Source organism: Pongo abelii, chromosome 16 (assembly GCF_028885655.2).
Source record: "Pongo abelii isolate AG06213 chromosome 16, NHGRI_mPonAbe1-v2.0_pri, whole genome shotgun sequence".
Taxonomy (NCBI): Eukaryota; Metazoa; Chordata; class Mammalia; order Primates; family Hominidae; genus Pongo; species Pongo abelii.
Window position 1 is genome coordinate 67,082,179 of NC_072001.2, and position 21,486 is coordinate 67,103,664.

Here is a 21,486-nt window from a genome sequence, read left to right on the forward strand (position 1 = left end):
ATCCATCTCAAAAAACAAAAACCAAAAACCAAAGTCTGTTGTGGTGTTGACAAGATCAAAGATGATGTAAATACGATACCCTTGTACCTAGATGTTGACGGGGCTGCTGGTTCCCCTCACCTGCCTCTCCTGTTTGTGGCCACTCTCCAACCCTGAACTGGGCCATAGTCCTGTGGCTACAAGTCTCATGGGTTTAAGAACCTCATCAAGGCTGCAGGATGGAATCCCACCAAGGGAATTTGGTGGCCTGGTATGGTCCTCACTGCTGCCCTATGCAGAGAATGGATATATCTGCCCTGTCTCCCTTCCTCCCCTTCCAGCCCCTTTTACTGACAAACTCTTTGACCCCCCACCCCTACTTGCCCTCAACCACCCTGAGCCCTGGGCCTTTACTAGAATAGATGACCTCTGAAGAATCTCCTGGATTGATTTTTATTAAATTATATAATTAGGCAGAGGTGAGAAGATCGCTTGAGGCCAGTAGGTCAAGATCAGCCTGAGCAATACAGTGAGACACCCATCTCTACAAAAAATTTTAAAATTATCAAAGTCTAGGGCACATGACTATAGCCCTAGCTACTCAGGAAGCTGAAGCGGGAGGATTGCTGGAGCCAGGGAGCTTGAAGCTGCAGTGAGCTGTGGTTGTGCCATTGCATTCCAGCCTGGGCAACAGAGCAAGACCCTGTCTCAAAATACACACACACACACACACACACACACACACACACACACACACACACACACACACACACACACACACACACACACACACACACACACACACACAGAATTTGCATAGTATAATAGAAACAGTATGAGCTTTGTAATCTGACAGACCTAGGATGGAATCCTGACTGCCTTGTTAAAAGTGTGTGACTACAGATAAGTTATTTAACTTCTCTGAGCCTCACTGTCCTCACCTGGGAAATGGGAATGTGATCCAAGTCCAATTGTTCTGAAAGGGAGGAAGTACTCAGCACAGACACTCACAGGAGGGCAGATTTTTTTTTTTTTTTTTTTTTTTTTTGAGACAGGGTCTTGCTCTGTCGCCCAGGCTGGAGTGTAGTGGTGCAATCACAGCTCACTGCAGCTTCAACTTCCCATGCTCAAGCAATCCTCCCATCTCATCCTCCCAAGCAGCTGGGACTACAGGCATGTGCCACCATGCTTGGCTAATTCTTTATGTTTTGTAGAGATGGAGTTTCACATACGTTGCCCTGACTGGTCTCAAACTCCTGGGCTCAAGTAATCCTCCCACCTCGTCCTCCCAAAGTGTTGAGATTACAAGCGTGAGCCACCATGCCTGTCCCAACAGTAGATTCTTAACATATGTCAATTGTTTTCACTTTCCCAGCAGCAGGAAATACAAGCAAGCATGTGTGTGATCAGAGAGGCACAAAAATCCCAGGACAGGGTAGTGAACAGGGCTTTGCCCAGAGGAAGTTTCTGGCTTTTATTTCCGACATTCTTTGAGATTTTCTGTGTCACACAGAGTAGAATTTCCCACTTGGCATCTCCTTGATAAGGTAGGTTTGTATTTCTTGAACCAGTTGCCTAAAATTTTGGAGACTGAGTTTTTTCATCTATAAAATGGGAATAACTACTTCACAGGGTGTTATGAGAATTAAACACAATAATGTATGTCCAGTAAATGGAAGTAATTTTTGTGTTTTGTTTCCCACTTTGTGTTTGGGGAATCTTGGGCATTCATGAATTCCAGGGCTTATGGGGGCTGTGAGCTTGCTTGGCTGAGGTTTTCTGCCTTAGGTTTAAATTTAACTCAAGGCAGATCCCAGATGCTCTGCAGTTAACTTATGGGTATCTGTAGGTGTTAAGCACTTATCAAGTATAAAAGGCCTGGGGTGGACACCACAGCAGAGGAGATGGACGGATAAAAGCTGATGTACACAGGAGCCCAGCCTGGAAACCTTTAGTCCAGCAGGGAGGATGACCAGGAAAACCCTATGTGTAACATGAGGTATGATCAGAGACGTGGTCCAGAATAAGAGGTAATTAAATCTGACAGAAGGGAGTGGGGTGGATGGGGCGGGGCATGGCAGATTTTGTCAGAGTCACTGTGTTTGATCTGGACCTTGAAGAAAAAGTGTAATTTTTCCAAGAGTGAGGAAACAGCAAGAGCAAAAATAAGTCATACACGTTTTGTGGGCCCCTGGCCTCTGTCTCAGTGCTGCAGTGATATTCCAAATAGGAGAACAGCTCTGAACCTGCTTTCAAAGAGTTGATAAACAAGTGCCAGATAAGCCTCATCTCATCACTGGCTCTCATACGGCCATTAGTGCTGCTCGCCCCAGCCTCTCCAACCTGCCCCTGCTTAGCACTTGGGGGAATGTGAACTACATGCAAATATGTGTGCCACAGTAGTTGCAAAGGGCAGGAGGTCTGTGGGTATGAAAAATACCCCTGCAAAGATTAATAGGCAAGATTCAGAAATAAAAATAGCCAGGCGTGGTGGCTTACACCTATAATCTCAGCACTTTGGGAGGCCAAAACAGGAGGATTGCTTGAACCCAGGAGTTCAAGACCAGCCTGGGTAACATGGCAAGAAACTCTGTCCCTACAAAAAATTTAAAAATTAGGTGGCCATGGTGGTTCATGACTGTAATCCCAGCACTTTGGAAGGCTGAGGTGGGCGGATCACCTGAGGTCAGGAGTTCAAGACCAGCGTGGCCAACATGGTGAAACCCCATCTCTACTAAAAATAAAAAAAGTAGCCGGGCATGGTGGTGCACACCTGTAACCCAGCTACTTGGGAGGCGGAGGCATGAGAATTGCTTGAACCCAGGAGGTGGAGGTTGCAGTGAGCCAAGATGGCACCACTGCACTCCAGCCTAGGCGACAGAGCGAGACTCCATCTCAAAAATACATAAGTAAATAAATAAATTAGCTGGGCATGGTGGCACATGCCTGTGGTTCCAGCTACTTGGAAGGCTGAGGTGGGACGATTGCTTGAGCCCAGGAGGTCGAGGCTGCAATGAGCCATGACTGAACCACTGCACTCTAGCCTGAGTAACAGAGAGACCCCTGGGGAGGGGGAGGGGGAGGGGGAAAGGGGAAGGGGAAAGGAGGGAAGGAAGGAGGGAAGGAAGGAAGGAAGGAAGGTAGGAAGGAAGGAAGGTAGGAAGGAAGGAAGGAAGGAAGGAAGGAAGGAAGGAAGGAAGGAAGGAAGAAAAAAAAAAAAGCTGCTGGGTTAACTCCTGACCTGGTGATCCACCCGCCTCGGCCTCCCAAAGTGCTGGGATTACAGGCATGAGCCATGGCGCCCAGCCTTAAATTTATTAATTTAAAAAAACCATTCATCCAAAATAAGTCTCACAGATCTACCTGCACTGCTATAAAAAGATATTCAACAGATTTCATTAAGTGAGAAAAGCAAGTTGTTGACGGTTATGGTCGTGTGGTCCCCTCTGTCCACACACACACTTGCTTAACTTAGAAAGGTTCTGAATGGTGACAGAAGAAAATGACCATCGCCGGGCGCGGTGGCTCACACCTGTAATCCCAGCACTTTGGGAGGCCGAGGCGGGTGGATCACGAGGTCAGGAGATCGAGACCATCCTGGCTAACACGGTGAAACCCCATCTCTACTAAAAATACAAAAAATTAGGTGGGCGTGGTGGCGGGCACCTGTAGTCCCAGCTACTCTGGAGGCTGAGGCAGGAGAATGGCGTGAACCCGGGAGGCGGAGCTTGCAGTGAGCCGAGATGGTGCCGCTGCACTCCAGCCTGGGCGACAGAGCAAGACTCAAAAAAAAAAAAAAAAAAAAGAAAATGACCATTAGACCATCAAAGTCTACCTGTGGGGTGTGAGACTCAGCGAGAGGGCAGAGGGAGTTCATAACTTTATGACATTCACCTTGAATAACTTCTATAACAAACAAACATCTTTTTAATTTAAAAGGATCATAAAAGCCCCCTTGCTTCAAGGTTAGTCTTAGGAGCTCTTTTGCCAAGGGCTGAGATGAGTAAATCGAACACCTATGTTTGTTGTTTTCTATAGTGCCCAGTGTGGCTAGACTGGACTATTGAACCCAGCCTGGGTAAATTTAAACTTCACACATTTCCTAGAGGATGTTGTTTCTTTCCCCAAAGAAGTTGTCCTGGCTAAGCTGAATGTGTGGTGGCTGATCTTAACCACAGATGATCCCACTGGGAGACTCCAGTCTGGCTACCCCCTGCCCCCATCAACATGGCTGCCCCAGGGAATCTTTGTCCACATTCAGGAAGGCTGAGGCTTTAGTGCAGAGGCTCCTTCCCCTGCCGAAGTCTCTCATCCCCACACAAGGAGACTGCAGGTTGGGTGTCTGGCAGGGTGTCTTGCATACATGAGCCTCCTCTAAGTGGTAGCAATTATATGCTTGCTGTCTTCTTCAGGGCAGGGGTGATATGTGGGGTAATGGTAAGGTAAGATCCTTAAGAGAAGTGGGGGCTATAGATAAAGGTTGGATGTAGATTTAAATAAGTTCTTATCTGTTTGTTTGTTTGTTTAAACCAGCACAGTAGTCTAGAAGGTTCTGCCTTTGAGTTCCACTTCCTCCAATGCTTGTTTATGACCTTAAACAAATCACCTCCCCTCTCTGGGCCTCACTTTCCTCATCTATAGAAATGGTAGATTTTGATTAAATTTTTGTTGAAATCCAGCTCAACAAAAACATCTTATGATTTTATGTTAATATAATATAAGTAAAGAAAATCTGGCCGGGTGCGATAGCTCACTCCTGTAATCCCAGCACTTCAGGAGGCTGAGGCAGGCAGATCACCTAAGGTCATGAGTTTGAGATGAACCTGGCCAACATGGTGAAACCCCGTCTCTACTAAAAATACACAAATTAGCCAGGCATGGTGGCATGTGCCTGTAGTCTCAGCTACTCGGGAGGCTGAGGCAGGAGAATCGCTTGAACCCGGGAGGCAGAGGTTGCAGTGAGCTGAGATCATGCGACTGCACTCCAGCCTGGGCAACAGAATGAGGCTCCATCTCAAAAAAAAAAAAAAAATCATCTAAGTAAAGGAAAGTAATCAAAGGATGGGAAACAAGGAATCACTCTTCATTATATGCTGCTTACGTTAAATTACTTTATAACATTGTGCATGCAGTAGTTGTCTATGCGGAAGTTCACAAAACCATCACTGGGCCTACCTACTAGCACCCTCCTCCTGGGAAACATCAATCCTTCCCAAAGGCTCATCCTCCTAACTTTGACCATGCTACACTACCCTCGAGTACAAACAGAAAAGACTTCCTTCCCTTATATTCTCTCCCACTCCTCAGAAACATTCCGATTAAAGGAAGTAATGACTTTGTGTCTTGTGGGTCTTTATGATGCAGTAGCCAGAGTCCTGGGCTAGGAGTCAGACCACCAGACCCCACCCTGGTTCTATCACCAGTTCACCTCTTCTCCTCTATGGCCTTAGCCTCATCTAAAAAATGAGGAGTTGGGTGAGTTTCTCTTTATGAGCCCTGCTCTAATATTTCCCTGCTCTGCTCTACTGATTGCTACCAAGGCTGGGAGATGCCAAACATTTCTGCAAGCCAATATTTCTCCAAACACTCCCAGAAACAGCAGACAACCTCCAGCATCCCAAGCAGGCTGGTGCCAAAAGTGTGAGCACAGCCAACTGCCTGCACTCAGCGCTGGAAGCTAGAAATCAGGCAAAATATGCAGGGCCAGGGAGGGTCCCAGCACAGTGCAGGATGCTCCAGCCAGGGTATCCTGTTTCCATCCAAAGCTTTTCCTACAGAGATGCTCTTACTCATAGGATAAGGATAGACAAAGCCTTTAAAGGAATCAGAAACATGTGGACCAGTCCAGGGCAAGAAGTAGAGTTAAAGGTTATTTATTTTTTGGGGGGTGGATCACAAGGTCAAGAGATCGAGACCATCCTGGCCAGCATGGTGAAACCCCATATCTACTAAAAATACAAAAATTAGCCAGGCGTGGTAGCACGCACCTGTAGTCCCAGCTACTCAGGAGGCTGAGGCAGGAGAATAGCTTGAACCCGGGAGACGGAGGTTGCAGTGAGCCGAGATCTCACCACTGCACTCCAACCTGGTGACAGAGTGAAACTCCATCTCAAAAAAAAAAATGTGTGTGTGTGTGTGTATACACACGTGTATATGCACATATATACATGTACACGTGTATACATACATGTATACATATACATCTATACATACATGTATACATATACATCTATACATACATGTATACATATACATCTATACATACATGTATACATATACATCTATACATACATGTATACATACATATATACTATTTTAGTTAAGGTCTAATAAACAGGAAAATGCCCATATGCATGCATGTCTTCATATAAATACTCACAAAATGAACACATCTGTGAAACAGACACCCAGATCAAGAAACAGAATACAGCACCCCAGAAATCCCTTTTGTGCCCCCTTCCAGTCACTAGTCCCCAAAGGATAACCACCATTCAGACTTCTGGCACCACTGATTCCTTTTGCCGTTTTGAACTTTCACAAATGGAATAAAGCAGTACAGACCCTTTTGAGTCTGCCTTCCTTTGCTCAACATTACATGTCTGAGCTTCATCCATTGTTACATGTAACAAACTGTTGTTCATTTTCATTTTTGCATAGTTAAGACTTAATGAAGAGCTAAAATCAATGAGAGAGCCCTGAGTCTACACTAGGGTGCTCACTGACAGCCAAGTAAAGAGGTTTACATTGAGCTCTCTAGACATCAGGATGATCCCCCTGCTCTTCTTCCTGCAGTCCCATGCCTTCCTCCTAGAAGGCTGCAGAGGCAGAAGGTGGGGCCTTGACACCCCAAACCTACTTCAAAGGCTCGATCTGTTCACTGTTGAAGGCCAGAAGCTCTTGATCATGAACACTTACCCCATGCCCAGCTCTGAGAGGGATTCCTGACTCAGCATCTCATTTCATCCCCACAACCATGAGCTAGGTAATGGCACTATTTCTGTCTTACAGGTAAAAAAGCTGAGGCTCAGAGAGGGCAGGTTGTCCTAATGTTGCACAGCTAGGACAGGAACCCAAACCCCAACCCACGTGACCCCAAAGGCCAAACCTCTCCACCACTCTGTGTTGGCAGGAATTCACCAACTGGATCTGGTCCCCACCCATGCCCCCAGCCTCATGTAACGCTGCTTGCCCCTGGCCCGCTTTCCAAGGCCACACTGGCCTCCTGCCGGCTCCCCAGGTCCCAGGCACTTCCCCACTTCAGGGCTCTTCCATGCCGCTGACTTTGCTTCTGTATTTACCCTTCAGTTCTCAAATGAACAGTCACTTCCTCAGAGCAATCTTCTCTAACCACCCAGATGGAACTACATCTCCATCCCCCATCATTCCCTTGCAGGGCATCCTTTTCTCTCATTTCTTAGCCCTTAACACACCTTATGGTGATTTATCCTTTAGTGTCCACTTGTCTAGTGCCTTTCTCCACCAGCCTGGGGAGCATAAACTGCCAGAGGACAGGACTGTGTCTGTTTTGTTTTCCACTGCTCGGACGGTGCGTGGCACACAGTAGGTCCTCAAGAATATGTTAAGTGAAGAACAGGAGGGCAGGAGAGAAGAATAGGACTGTCCCTTCAGAAGCTGAGTGGTCATTCAAAGGCAGCTCTTGTTCTAGCCTGGTCTGTGGCCCCAGGCAAGACCCTTCCCCTCTCTGATCCTCCATTTCCTCAACTGTCAAGTGAGAGGCCTGGAAGAGAGGACCTCTAAAGGCCTTCTAGGTCAGCTGACCTAGACCACAAATCCTAGGACATCTGGCCACTCCAAAGGCCCCTGGCCCCTAGTCCCTGGGCCTCCCCTGCTGCTTACTCACCTTTTGCCCCATTAGCACTTTAGAAGAGTAGGGGAGGTGAGAATCACCCCAAGACACCCCAGGCTATGAGGTGCATGGGATCTCCACACCCTGTTGCAAGTGGAGGACCAGGAAACATGAGGTCTCTTCTGGGTCTAATAGCACATGTCCTTGATATATGGAGTCGGGGAGAGACAAGACTAAGAAGGAATCACAAATGCAATCCCCAGGAAACTGCTTCTACTTCCTTCTTCAGAGTCCCACTCCCCACAACTTCTCAGTTTCTCTGCCCACCCAGACTCTAGTCCAATCCAAGAATGCCCTTGTTAGCATGTGTGTAGCTGCCAGGGTGAAGCTCCAGGAGGGCAGAGACTGTCTCATCTTGCTCGTCTTTGTACCCACAGTACTCAGCACAGACCCCTACATGCAGGACATGGCCAAGTGAGGGCACTGAATCAAGCACCATTGGCAGGGCTGGCCGTGGTTTGTTGCTGAGAATGCCACCTTTCTGCTGGTGCCACCAAGGGCAGGAGAAGAACCTGAGGCAAAGAGAACCTGGCTTCCCATCCAGAGGCAGGCTCCAGCTGACCAACCCCAGCCTCTGGTCCTATGTCCTCTTCCTACCCCTTCACCAGGCCCAAGACTGGGAAAAGTCATCCCCCTCTGGGGTCTCTGCAGTTATTTTCTCCCCCACCAACCCTCCAGCCAGCCAGGACTAACTCCCTGATCTTGAAGCACCTGCTGCCTTTCATTCTCTTTGGAGTGAAGCTCTTCTGGCTTTGAAGCTCTGTTTTATCTTTGAAAGTTTAAAAAAAAAAAAAAAAAAAAAAGTAAGACAATTAGTCCTGACATAAGAGTTCTATAAAGAGAAAAGAACTCCTGTTTTGTCTGTTGGATACAGTAGATACTTGTGAAAGGAAAATAAATCTTGGGGCCCCCACATCCCTAAGCTAAAGGGAAAAGTCAAGGTGGGAACCGCTTAGGGCAAACCTGCCTCCCATTCTACTCAAAGTCACCCCACTGTTCACTGAGATAAATGCATATCTGATTGCCTCCTTTAGAAAGGCTAATTAGATACTCAAAAGAATGCAACCATCTGTCTCTTATCTACCTATGACCTGGAAGCCCCCTCCCCATTAGAGCCTTCCCATCTTTGCTTAGAGTTGGAGTTGTCCTGCCCTTCCAGACCAAACCAATGTTCATCTTGCATATTTGATTGATGTCTCGTGTCTCCCTAGAACGTATAAAACCAAACTGTGCTGTGACAACCTTGGGCACAGGTCGTCAGGACCTCCTGAGGCTGTCATGGGTGTGCATCCTCAACCTTGACGAAATAAATTTTCTAAATTAACTAAGACCTGTCTCAGATTTTCTGGGTCTACACACTCTAAATTCCCATGTTTTCATGCTGTGCTGTGTGTGAAGGGGTGAGGCTAGGTGCTCTGATGAGCATGTGTGAATGTACAAGTGCCAAGCTCATGGGAGAGGGCATAACAGGTGTGCAGGTGCAAAATGGACTGGTCAGAACCTTGGCTATGTCACTCACTGGCTCAGCAACTTTGGGCAACTTGCCCAGACGCTGGACCACAGTTTCCTCACCTGGAAAAGGAGAGTAAAAATAATGCCTATTTCATGCATTGTTGTGAGACTCAAACTTCAGGACTGGTGTTTTGCAATCACTACACTACCACCTAAATATTAGCAGCTGGTAGAAATGGAAGGCAAGAAAAGAGCTTCAGAAAATCTTAATTTCTATCCAAATCGTAACGATAGTACTTTCAGATCTGATTTTCACCCTGGCTGTGTTCTGGGCTCAGCAAACCTGAAAATGCACCAGTAACAAAGATCCCAGGAAAACTTCATGATGGGGTTCGTGTGGCTGGTTACTCAACATAAATCCATTCTCAGGAGTATTACCTCACCTCCCATTCAGGTTCTGAGCTTAAAACAAAACCCTGGGAACATGGAGAATCCCAAGTGAGACTCAGAAGAAAACCAACAAGTCAGGTCTCCATCCAGAGCCTGGGGGAGCTTTATGAAAAAAGTAACAGATCAAACAAGAATCATGAAGGTTGTCCCTGCCAGCTAGATTATGCTGAAAACACAGAACTCAACAATTCTCATCCCTTTTACTGGCAAGTCATTATTTCCAGAGCAATGACTATGTGCAAAGTCACCCAGGCAGGTGAATAATCCTCAGGCTCATTTTTAAAGCTTCCCACTGGTCCTGTGGCCCTGCCTTCCAACACCAACTGACAACTGTGCCAGAAGAAGCATGACTTTGACTCCCTCGGCATCCCCCCACCTCTCACACAGTCTCCTACCTCCCCAGCTCCTCTCCAATGTCATAAAAGTCCTCCACCTTCTGCTGCTTGAATGGCTCCATGCTTGGACTCCTCATTGAGGCCTGGAACATACAACCCTGAAACGGGAAGAAACCTGTGGTTAGGACAGCCATCCAAATTAGCACAAGCCTAAGAGTCTAAGGCCTAAACGTAATTGGCTGCAAGGGAGCTAATAATTTAGTAATAATCCACAGCCTTGGTTCCTCAAGAACTGCCCTGCTCAAGCCTTTTCTCACCTGCAGCTGATGATGTATGGTTCTTATTTGATTTATATGAATTCAAATTTGTTAAGGAGACAGGAAAGGAGAGCTCTTCAGGTCTTCAGATCTGTCTGAAGAAGTTCAGAGAAACATCCATGGTAAACTTCAGCTATTTGTTTTCATTAAATTCAAAACTACTGCAAAAAGAGGCAGCGTTGTACAGTTTAAAAAAAAATGGCCAGGCACGGTGCTCACAACTGTAATCCCAGCACTTTGGGAGGCCGAGGTGGGTGGATCACTTGAGGTCAGGAGTTCGAGACCAGCCTGGTCAACATGGTGAAACTCCATCTCTACCAAAAATACAAAAATTAGCCGGGTATAGTGGCACGCACCTGTAATCCCAGCTACTCAGGAGGAGGCTGAGGCACAAGAATCACTTGAACCCGAGAGGCAGAGGCTGCAGTGAGCCGAGATCGCACCACTGCACTCCAGCCTGGGCGACAGAAAAAAAAAAAAAAAAAAGCACTAGCTTTAAAGTCAGAAGTCCTAGGTACAAGCTCCAGTCTTGCTTGGGTAAGCCACCTAAGCTGCCAGAGACTTAGCTTCTTCATCTGTAAAATGGAGCTAATACTGTAAAATCAACTTCAAGTCATGACATTATTTTGTAAGCTAGAAAATGATGTTAAAAGGTAAAGGATTATCATGACCTCAGCTCCCTCAGGTGTTGTACCACCCAACTGCGTGTCTGAACTAATCTGTAAACTCTCTCACTCGTCACCCCCAAAGGAAAGATGGGCAGGAGGAGTGAGGCAAATTCCAACAGGCACCAGGAGTCAGGAGCCTGAGGTGCCAGTTCCAGCTTTGCCTACAACTAGCCCTGTGATCTCCTTTCTTGTCAGAAGGGCCTCAGTGTCCTCATCTGTAAAACTGAGCCAACTCTGCCTGCCCCAGGCATCTCACTGAAAGCCATAGGCCAACTCTGAGCCATGGGGAGCACTTACCACTCCACCAGAAGACTGTCTGCATTCTCTCCTGGGATCCCTCTGCCCCAAGAGGCTTACCCATTCCTGGGACAGCCATGTGCCACTCTGGACAACACCCCAAGAGCAGGGCCCAGGCACAGTCTGCAAATCACAAGAATAAAACCAGCTGCCTGTGGATGTATCTTCCAAGGGTCTTTAGCAAAGGCCTGTCGGAGCTCATTTTGGTTAGCACTGGCAGCTTTTCTGCTGACTGCCAATCAGATCCCAACCACACATGGGCTCCACGAACCCCAAAAGACTATTTTCACCAGGCTGGGTGGAGGCATCATTACATAAGGGCACATCTCATCAACGCCAAGTGGCTGGAGCTGTCCTAACTCTCAGCGGGTGTATACATTTCACCCTCTTTCCACCACTTTAGCCCCCTGCAAACCAGAGCTTCATTACCAAGATGCCACCTGCCTCTCTCCCTTCCACCGAGGCACATAGAGCCTGAAGACCCTCAGGCAGAGCTGGCCTGGTTCCCAGGGCTTACTCTTATGGTCACCTGCCTGTGGGTGTCCAGGCTCCCTCATGCATCCTCCATGCTTGGCCAGGGCCGGAGCAAGCATGAAATAGTGAAGAGTAGGCTCCAGGAGCCTCAGTTCCAGACTAGCGTGAGTGTATATTAGCCCTGTGACCCACAGCAGGTGGGTACCCTCTCTGGGACTCATCCCCTCACCTGTAAACAGAGTCGTACTATCTATATCACATACTTCACACATCCATGTGGGGATAAGGATATAAACTACTGTACAAATAAGAAAGATGATTATTACTGTGATTTAACCCATGCCAGGGAGCCCTCTAGCAAGTTTAGCTTGACCATAATCAGAAGCTCGATGCCCCTCATCCCCAACATCCTGGCAAATCTCCCGAGACTGGCCCAGGGAGTAAAGGGAGTGCTATCTACCATCTTCTTTTCACTGAAAAAAAAAATTCCTGGTCAGGTCCTGCGGAGTGGGGTTACCAATTTCACACAGCTAGAAGCAAGCAGGAAACTCCAAAAAAATTCTGTTGGCAGAAACCCTGAGAGTGGTCCCAGGAACAGCTAAGATCTCCCATTTGGTGAGAGGCCAGCTCCATTTGCTGGGAGCAGAATTCAAAGAAGCCCCAGTTCCCAGCAAAATGGTAAGCCTCTGCCTTGGGATCTATATCCTGGGTGGCCAGGGTTGGGGGGCAGGTGAGCCCCTTAGGGACAAACTAGGCCCACCAGTTAGGCTTTAGCTCATCTTTCCAGCCTTTGCCCCCTCCCTTACATATCCTATATTCCAGCCAAAGTTGACCTTTCCCATTCCCGTAAAACTTTCATCCCTGCTATATCTCGGCTGAAGTGGGGCCCTTTCCGGGGAGGCCCAGCTGGAAAGCCCTGGAGAGTGGGCATAACCACCCACTTCCCACAAGACCCAGCCAAATGCTACCATCTCAGTGCGGTTCCACGATCCTTGCCCTCCCAAAAACAGATGACAATTCTCCACCTCTTCAAGTTCCCCCAGAGTGCTCTTCATACATTTTTAGGGTTCAAGTTGATCATATTCTGGCTTATGTTTATGTCTAACCCAGAGGGAGAGAATAGATTCCATAGTCATCACACAGACCTGGGTTCAAATCCCAGCTCCGTCATTTACCAGCACATTGTGCTTAGCTGAGCACAGGATAACTTTTGAGTTTCACATTCCCTCCATGGAAAGTGAACGTAAGACAATGTCTAGTGTTGGTGAGTATGTGCGGCAACTAGAGCTCTCAAACACTGCTGGAAGGGTTATACAGTGGGACCACCACTTTGGAAACTTGTTCGGCAATTTCTTTGGACATACCTAAGAGAAATGCATGCAGATGTTTTCCCAAATGATCCACGTTAGAATGGTCACTGCAATACTATTAGCAATAACTAAAAATTGGAAACAACCAAATGGTTATCAATAAAAGACTGGATAAACAAATTGTTGAGGTACTATATACCTATACAATGGAATCATTATACAGCAATAAGAATTAACAAACTACTGCTACCTGCAACAACATGGACGAATCTCAGAAACATAATGTTGAATGGAAGTAGCCAGACACAAAAGACTGCATACTGTGTGATCCCATTTAGGTAAAATTAATGCATGGTGCTAGATGTCAGAAGAGTGGTTATCCCCTCACTCGGGGGATATTTGGAAGGGGAGCTTCGGAGGCTTCAAAGTGCCAGCAACGTTGTTTCCTGATCTGGGTGGTAGTTAGATGGATATATGGGATGATTTTGTATGTGATCAAAATTTTACATAATTTTTTAAAATGAGACTAATGTGAGACAAATGAGATAACCCATGTGTAATGTTTTAAACGGTCCCTGGATAACGTGAATTCCTTCCCTCCTCTTTGTGTCTTGGAGCCCCAAAAGGGTAAGAATTGTGACATTCTCACCTCCGTCCCCTTGTAGTAGGCTAATACACAGTAGGCACTATATAAGTGTTGGCTGATTTTAACTTAGTTCCCCAGCCTCCTTTCTCAAGGCCGCTGCTCAGATGCTCATCAGGTAAAACAACTGATAGCCACTTCAAGCACTTTCCTAACACCTCTCCTAAGGTGAATTTGCATTTTACCAGTTTAGAAACAAACTAAAGGGGTGAAACTGAAGTGGAATTATAGTCACCAGCTAGGACCCATATAAGCAGCCAGAGGCACAAGGACCTTTCCAGCCTCGAAAAGCTGAAATCACATGGCAGAGGGGAGGGACACAGTTACAACTTTTGGCCAGAGGCACAGGCCATCAGCTCTAGATGCTCCAGGATGATACCCACCTTAATGCCCACGTTTCTCCTGATGGAGTCCTGAGGATTCAAACTCCTGCCTAGAACTCTAATACCAGGCAACACTTCAGGGGGCTACCACAGATTTCCTAGAACCCCACAGATCATCTATTTAGGGATTTTTAGACCTGCTTCAGGATCACCAGGGTGAGAAGGGGAAGCCAGAGCAGTTCCATGTTATCCATACTATATGTTGGGGTTCTGGGTAAGAATTCACTGTGAAACAGAAGTTTGAAAACCACTGCTGTCTGGTCTAACCCACTTGTTTTTACAAGAGGAAGCTGAGATCCAGACAGGGGAAGGGACTCGCTGAACATCACACAGGTGACCCATCCCACTCCTCTTCCCAGGGCTTCTTCTGTTGATAGCCACCCCAACTCCTCCAAGATGTCACCAGGGTTGGCAAAGTCAGTGGCCTCCTGAGGGAGAAGCTAGGAGGAGGTGTCTAGGGCTGGAAGATCACCTCACAGAAAACTCTCAACACTCAAGAAGCCCTCTCCACCACTGGCCCAGCTCACTCTGCAAAGTGAACTCTCTTAGTTCCTCATACCACCTCACCAAGTGCAAGCGAGTGAAACGGGACCACAGCAAGAGGGCAGGCAATGGTTGGGCCAAACACACACGACTGTCTCATTACACACAGCCCCATTAGGAATCATCACACTCAGACTCTGGAGAGGCTGCCAACAGAAGGGATGGGGCTCCGGCATTACAGAGCTCCTCTCTGCATTCCAGGCTTTGACCCATCACGGTCTCCAATGAGGAAGCTGGGGCCCACAGAAGGTCAGCCACCTGCCTGAGTTGGCACAAGAAAAATTTGGTCTCTCTGGCAAAGATCCAGCACCCTTGGGAAGCCTGCTTGTTCACCCCACAGCTAACAAATCGGGAGGCCTCAGGGAGGTGGGCAGGGTCAATGCGGGTCTCATTCCTGCCAGCCAGGAACTTACCCCAGAGGAGCAGACCTCCAGCCACATCCACACACCCCTGACCCCTCTGCCCAAGTCTCCTCTGAAGGTGCTGAATCATCAGTGGTGCCACTTGAGGGTGCTCAAAAAACATCTTGGGAGATGAGTGGTTTGGGGAAGGACAGGGCTGTGAAGAGGCCAAGGCACCAGGGCCTCTTAGGTCAACAGGACTCTCCCAGGAATATCTTCCACAGAGGCAGTTGGGAATCGCAGTGTCAGAAACCAGAGCGGCTGCCCTCCACTGGATTCCAGGATACAAGATGTCAGGCACTGTACCTGCATCTGCCCACTTGCCCCCGAGGCAGCCAGCTATGGTGCCCTCTCCTCCAGTGTGCACCGCTACCTTACCATTACCTGCACGGCCTCAACAAGGCTCACCTCTCTGGGCCTTGTTTTCTCTTTTGTAAAGTAAGAATACCAATTTCCACCGTGCAGAGTTACGGTGAGGGTTAGCCAGACCTATGCAGGCCTTGGGACCTCCAAAATGCCTAGCCCAGAGTTCTAGTCAACTGTTGGCAACGCCCTTCCAAGCCCTTCCACCCCAACCTGCAGCACACCTGCTGGCCGCCCCCGCGCCCACCCTAGCTCTACCCCAGGCCGGGGCGCCTGACGGCGGGGACCCCAGCTTCATTCAGCCCCAGAGGAAGCTCAGACATCTGAGCACCCTCCTCGCATCACCTCCTTGTGCCAGGCGGGAGCAAGCGGTGAGAGTGTCGGCCCAAACTGAGAAGACTTGGCCGGGGAGCCGGGCGTGCTCTGCCCGTTCCAGGGGGCCTAACTCGATGGACGTCTGTCTCCCATCTCCCTGCTGGGTGCTTGGCTCTGCCCGCCGCCTCCACCCTGTCTCCCAGGTCAAAGTGCCAGGCTCCGGAGGGCGCCCCAGAGCAGCAGCGGGCAGCTCCCGCGCTCGGGTGCCGGCCACAATGCCCCGGGCCACGGCGTCAGGCACTGAGGCGGCGGGCCCGGGATCTGCGAGCGAGTGCCCCGGATCTCTTCGCCCCGCCAGCCCCAGACCCAGGCGCTGCCGCCGTCAGGCCGCGCGCCCCGTCCCGCCCGTCGAGCCCGCAGACGGGTGCTACTCACGGCGGGAGGCTGCGCTGCCGCGGCCGCGGCAGGCGCGGCGGGCACGGCGGGCACGGGGGACGCGGCGGGGTGCGCTGGGCTCGGCCCTGCAGTTCTCTCCTCCCAGAGCGCCCGGCGCCCGCCCGCCGAGCAGCCGAGGAGCCGAGGGGGCGGAGCGGCCAGCCCCGTCCCAGGCGCCGGCTGGAGGCGCGCCCGGCTGCCCGGGACGGGGCTCGGGGCGCCCCCTGCTGGAGCCCCCTCCGGACAGTCCCGGGGCGAGAGCCCAGCTTCCCGGCCAGGTAGGGGACACCTCAGGGCTCCCAGACCCCTGGGAGAGCAGGGAGAGTCGGTTGCAAGACCCTCTGCGCGTCCCTACCGGCTCTACCGCGCACATGCTGCGTGGCCTTGGGCAAGTCGGCTACCCTCCCCGGCCTTATCTGGAAATCGATTTGAATGAGTTTATACGTATGATATGGTCTGGCACAATCCTCAGAAAATGGCACTTGTGTGCTCCTCTCCCCACCATACACATCGTGAGCGAGGAAGCCCCACTGAGGAATAGGCCGTCTCCTCCCTCCCAGCCAGAGGGCTCCCTACACCGCAGACTCTCCTGGAAACCTCACGCCCACAGCGCACAGCAAGGTGGGGGCTGCGATGAGAAGGGCCGCTCTGCTCCTCACTGCCCCCGACCCAGCCTGGGAACGGCCCGCCTTCGTTTGCCCTTTGTCCTGGCACGGTTGGTGAGTGAAGCCCCCATCTCGCCATCACGCCTTCTCTAATAGAGGACTTGGGAGTGGGTTCCTCTCTCTGCCCTCTGCCAAAAAATCCCGGAGGAAAAAAGGAATGAGAGTGAGGGGGTGAAGGAAGGAAGGGAAAACAGAACTTAAGCCAAGCTCATTTGTCTTATTTCAAAACAAGAGGCTGTTTAGAGGAAGCAAATGAGGACCCCTCCAACCCCTGGAATTTCCATCCCTAAGTCACCCATGGGGCTCCTCAAAAGGGCCTTAGATTCAGAGTCCTACCACCAGGTTCAAAGCCCTGCCCTGCCACTCCGCATGTGTGTTCTTGGGCATGGCTCTTTCTTCATCAGTAAGGTGGGAATGAAGCTATGGTGGGGCTGAGATGAGATGGAGTGTGTAAGATGCACCTAGAGGACCTCTACCAGTGTGAACACACACACACCCTTCAGCCTTTTGGACATTGGGACAAATACAGATGGACCCTGCCCCCCAGCTGAGCAGTGCCTCCGCGTCCAGGACATCCTCGGCAAAGAGTTCCTTGTTTATAAACTTCACAATAATCCAGAACAGCACAGCCAGCGAGCCTCCTCTCCTAAGAACAGCATGATATATAGAGTGATATCCAAGACCAGAGGTGGCTTCTGATGTCGATGGACCTAAGGGAAGGACACCCACTGGTGAAGTTTCACCAACATGAGGAGTCCCCCACCAAACTATCCCTAAACACCTCTTCCTCCATTTCCATTTACCTATCACTGGTGACAAACCATTACCAGCCTTGGTGGCATAGGACGACAGTTTCATTATGTTCATGCATTCTGAGGGACAGAAGTTCAGACAGCACAGTGTGCATGCTTATTTCTGCTCTGCAGTGTCTGGGATTTCAACTGGGAACACCTGAATAGCTGGGGGTTGAAATCATCTGGAGGCTTCTCCATTCCCATACCCAGTGCCTGGGCTGTGATGAATCCAAGGCTGGGCTCAGCTGACTCTGCTGATCACCTACATGTGGCCTCTCCATCTCTTTCCCTTGAGCCTCATGCTTAATACCTCATTTTCAGCAGCAGCAGCCCCTTGCATGAGTCAAAAGAGACATTCTTGGGTTTAGCAATTGACAAGTTTGTCAGAGTCCATTGCAGCTGGAAGGGTCATTGTCAATTGACCCATCCAGCCTGGCCACTTTTCAGATGAGGAAACTGAGGCTCGGAGAAGGGAAGTGACTTGCCCAACATCACACAGCTGGTGAGAGACAGAGCTAGGATTAGAACCAGGCCTCCTCCAGATTCTCAGTCTGGTGTCCCTTCCACTGTACCTGCCAAGGTACCATCTGGAGATGCATCTTATGCTTAAGGTTGTGTGAGTTCATCAGACCCTCACCTGAGGGCAGCGACAGGGCACTGAACACAGGACCAAGGTGGCCATCGGCAGAAAAGAGGAGGCCCCAAGGACAGTGGCAATGAAGACACACACTCCAGAATGAAGCCAGAGGCAGTCCAGGTATTAAGAGCTAAGAATTATCCAACTCAGCTCCAGTCCCTGCATGGTTCCCATGGCTGACCAAATCGAGTGTAAATGCCTCACCCTAGCATTTAAGGCTCCAACCCTTATTTTTCGGCTGTGTATGCACATTCCCTTCCCTCCTCTGCATGCACATCCAGCTCTTTTGCCAGGTTGGATTATTGGCTGTTCCTGCCTCCATGCTTTTGTTCATTTCCACTACCACTCCCCTCATCCCATTCTACAAAATCTTATCTATCCTCTAAGAGCCTTCTAAAGTATCATGTCTTCCACTGAAACTTCCCTGGTCTGCCCTCTAAATACCTCTCTCCTTTGAACCCCACCACTCTTTGTTGGTACCTCTCTTGTCATCTTCCTTCCTCTATTTTAATTAGTGTCTACTTCTCTTTTTCTCAAGGGCAAGTACAATTTCTTGTCCATCTTTGAATGCATACAGTGCTTGATATCCCAAACCCAGTAAAGGTTTCTTAAACGGAACTAAGGAAGGTAAATATCACAAGGGGCCATAGCTGTCTTGTTTTCTATTGTCCCCTAAGAGCACCCAAGCACCTGGCACTTAGTAGATGCTCAATAATCTTACTTCAAGTGCTTCACTTCTAGGGGGAGGTCATTATCCTCTTTTACAGATGATGTAACTGAGGCTTGGGAAATTTGACTTGCTCAAACTCATCCAATTTGTAAGTGGCTAAGCTGTGACATGAATCTTGCCTACTGGTCTCTGAAGCTGTTCCCTCTGCTGCCTTCCCTCAACTGAAACTTCCAAGATTTCTAAAACAGTGTTAATATGGAACTTTTCAGTCCAGGCAGTACATCCGAATAACTGTGAATAACATGGGGTGCTTAAAATCCCCCATGTTCAGACTGCACCTTATGTCAATTACATCAGAACCTCTGAGGATGGGTTCTGGGTATCAGCTTTTGTTAAACTCCCCAGGTGATTCCCAGTGCACAGGTTGAGACCCAGTCTGTTCATGTCACAGAGACCTGGGGAAATTCTCAACCCCCTCAACGACAAACACATCTGAGTACCTGCATTGTACAAGACATTCCAAGGGATGGTGAGATGGTAGAGTCACAGGAGCTGTGCTTCCCAGGGATGAGAATACAAGCCCATAGATAAAGATGTAACCATGGCAGGCAGCAAAGGGCACTAGTCATGGTGATATCCTAAAGCATACTTCGGTGCCTGGCAAGTTTACAGAGCCTAAAAACCTCCTGACAAGGGGGCAAGGTGGGGATTAAGATGCAGCATGTGTTGGCCATGGCAGATGGCACCTGGGTTGGCTTAGAGCATGTGTAGTGTGATGGCTAAATGCAGAGACTCTGACGCCAGACTGCCTGGGCCCACACTCAGGCATCCCAGCATGCAACTTACGTGCCATGTGGTCTGGGGCAGGCTATTTGATCTCTCTGTGCCTCATTATCCCCATAGGTCAAATGGAGCTTAGGGTAGCATTTATCTCTTGGGCTGTTGTGAGCATGCAGTTACTTTTCAATTTGATCAGTGTCTGGCACTTGGTAAAGTGCTCAATGATTATTAACTGTTATTCTCTAAATGTCTGGCAGTAAGCTCCTCTGGGGAGGAAATGGACCTTATTCATCTCTGCATCCCATCCCACCCCTAGCCTAGCCCAGAGAATTGCCAAATGCAGTCTGAAATGCAGTCTTCTTGACAACGGGTCAAGTCCTGACTCTCAGGCTCTCGGCCAAGGGAGTGCACAGGTGATTCCTCCCCAGAGGGTTTGCCTACTGGGTGGAAGGCCGGCAGGAAGCTGCTTCTTCCCAAACTGACCTGGTGGCCTGGCTTCTCAGCCCTTCCCAGCCATGCCCACTCTGCCCTGTGCCATCTGCCCTCCTAGATGGGAGGTGTGGAGCAGGCTTGGCTTGGCAACCTTTCCTGCTTCCTCCCCACCCCCTGGGCCCACTGGTTCTTGCAGCCAGAGGCAGCTGCTTCAGCCTCTAGCCTTGCTGGACTCAGCACCACAGGGATGGGGCAGGGAAGGGGAGGAGAGAAGAGAGGAAGGAGCTGGGGGATGGGAGGCCTTGCCTCTCTCTAGAGAACCTGGGGGATGGGGATTTCCTGGACATGTGTACACACTCATTTACTCCGCAAACATTCAATAGTACCTCCTGGGGTTATGTGCTGGAGTAGGGGCAAATAAAGACCCAATGCCATGAAAGGTCAGATCTACTCCAGAAGGAGCCTCCAGAGAAAAGGAAAGCTTGATTCAAGCTTGAAAGAAGAGTAGGGATCACCGGGAGGACCAGAAAAGTCCACAGTGGGGCAAGGGAGGCAGGGCACATGGGGTGTGAGCAGCTGTGCATGTAAAGGGCTGCGAGTGTGAAACCACTTGTCATTCACCGCCTCTATTTCCACCTGAGCCAGCACAGGGCCTACGCTATGGGATCATGACCCATGCATATGCCATTGCCTTCTATTTAGGACAGAGGCTGGTGACATATTGTGTGGCCAGGACCCCTCAAACTATACCCACCTTTAGGGCTACAAATTCCAACCACCTCCTTCTTTAGGCTCGGGAATCAGACAGGCCTATTTCTATTCCTGCTCATCCACTTTCTGAGCCTCTGTTATCTCATCAATAAAATGGGAATAATTACATCTTTTTCTCAGGGCTGATGTGAGGACCAGACTCACACACACTGTGGCAGATGTTTGAGAGAGCACTGGCTCAGCATCGTAGGAAAGGTTTGAGAGAGATAGAGATAAAGACGGAGAGAGAGAACTGGCACAAATGTCAACCTCCCTGCCAAACCAGATCCTTCTGTCCCTCAAGACAGTCGGTCACGTGTGCCCTATCTTTCCAGCCATGTTGTTCCTGCCTTTGTCTCTAAAATGCTTTCTTCTTTTCTCCTTTATCTATCCAAGGTTCAGCTCAATTCCAACTTCATTCATTCTTCAATCCTTTCTCGGTGCCCATTGGGCCAGACTCTGGGCTGGGCCCTGAGAGAAATGAGGAACCGGCCCTGCCCTGCAGGAACTCAGAGCCAAGCAGAGG

General features: G+C 49.4%; 2 protein-coding genes across 5 annotated transcripts in view; both read right to left on the minus strand.

The window, feature by feature from the left end:
* DAPK2 (death associated protein kinase 2) overlaps positions 1-16,369 on the minus strand; it is a 139,530-nt gene extending 123,161 nt beyond the window's left edge. For 2 of the 4 annotated variants that reach the window (XM_009249899.4, XM_054532771.2), the window contains exons 1-2: positions 16,233-16,365; positions 10,144-10,241 (exon numbers count right to left, since the gene is read on the minus strand). In XM_009249899.4, the coding sequence (XP_009248174.2) occupies positions 10,144-10,235 (92 nt within the window). In that variant the 5' untranslated portion in view covers positions 10,236-10,241; positions 16,233-16,365. Of the gene's footprint in view, positions 1-10,143; positions 10,242-16,232 lie in introns of those variants that run through there. The other 2 variants (XM_009249898.4, XM_063716688.1) reach the window with 2 other exon arrangements.
* PPIB (peptidylprolyl isomerase B) overlaps positions 15,783-21,486 on the minus strand; it is a 118,750-nt gene continuing 113,046 nt past the window's right edge. Inside the window, exon 5 of the mRNA XM_054532774.1 lies at positions 15,783-15,830. Within this exon, the coding sequence (XP_054388749.1) occupies positions 15,798-15,830 (33 nt within the window). The 3' untranslated portion in view covers positions 15,783-15,797. The remainder of the gene's footprint in view (positions 15,831-21,486) is intronic.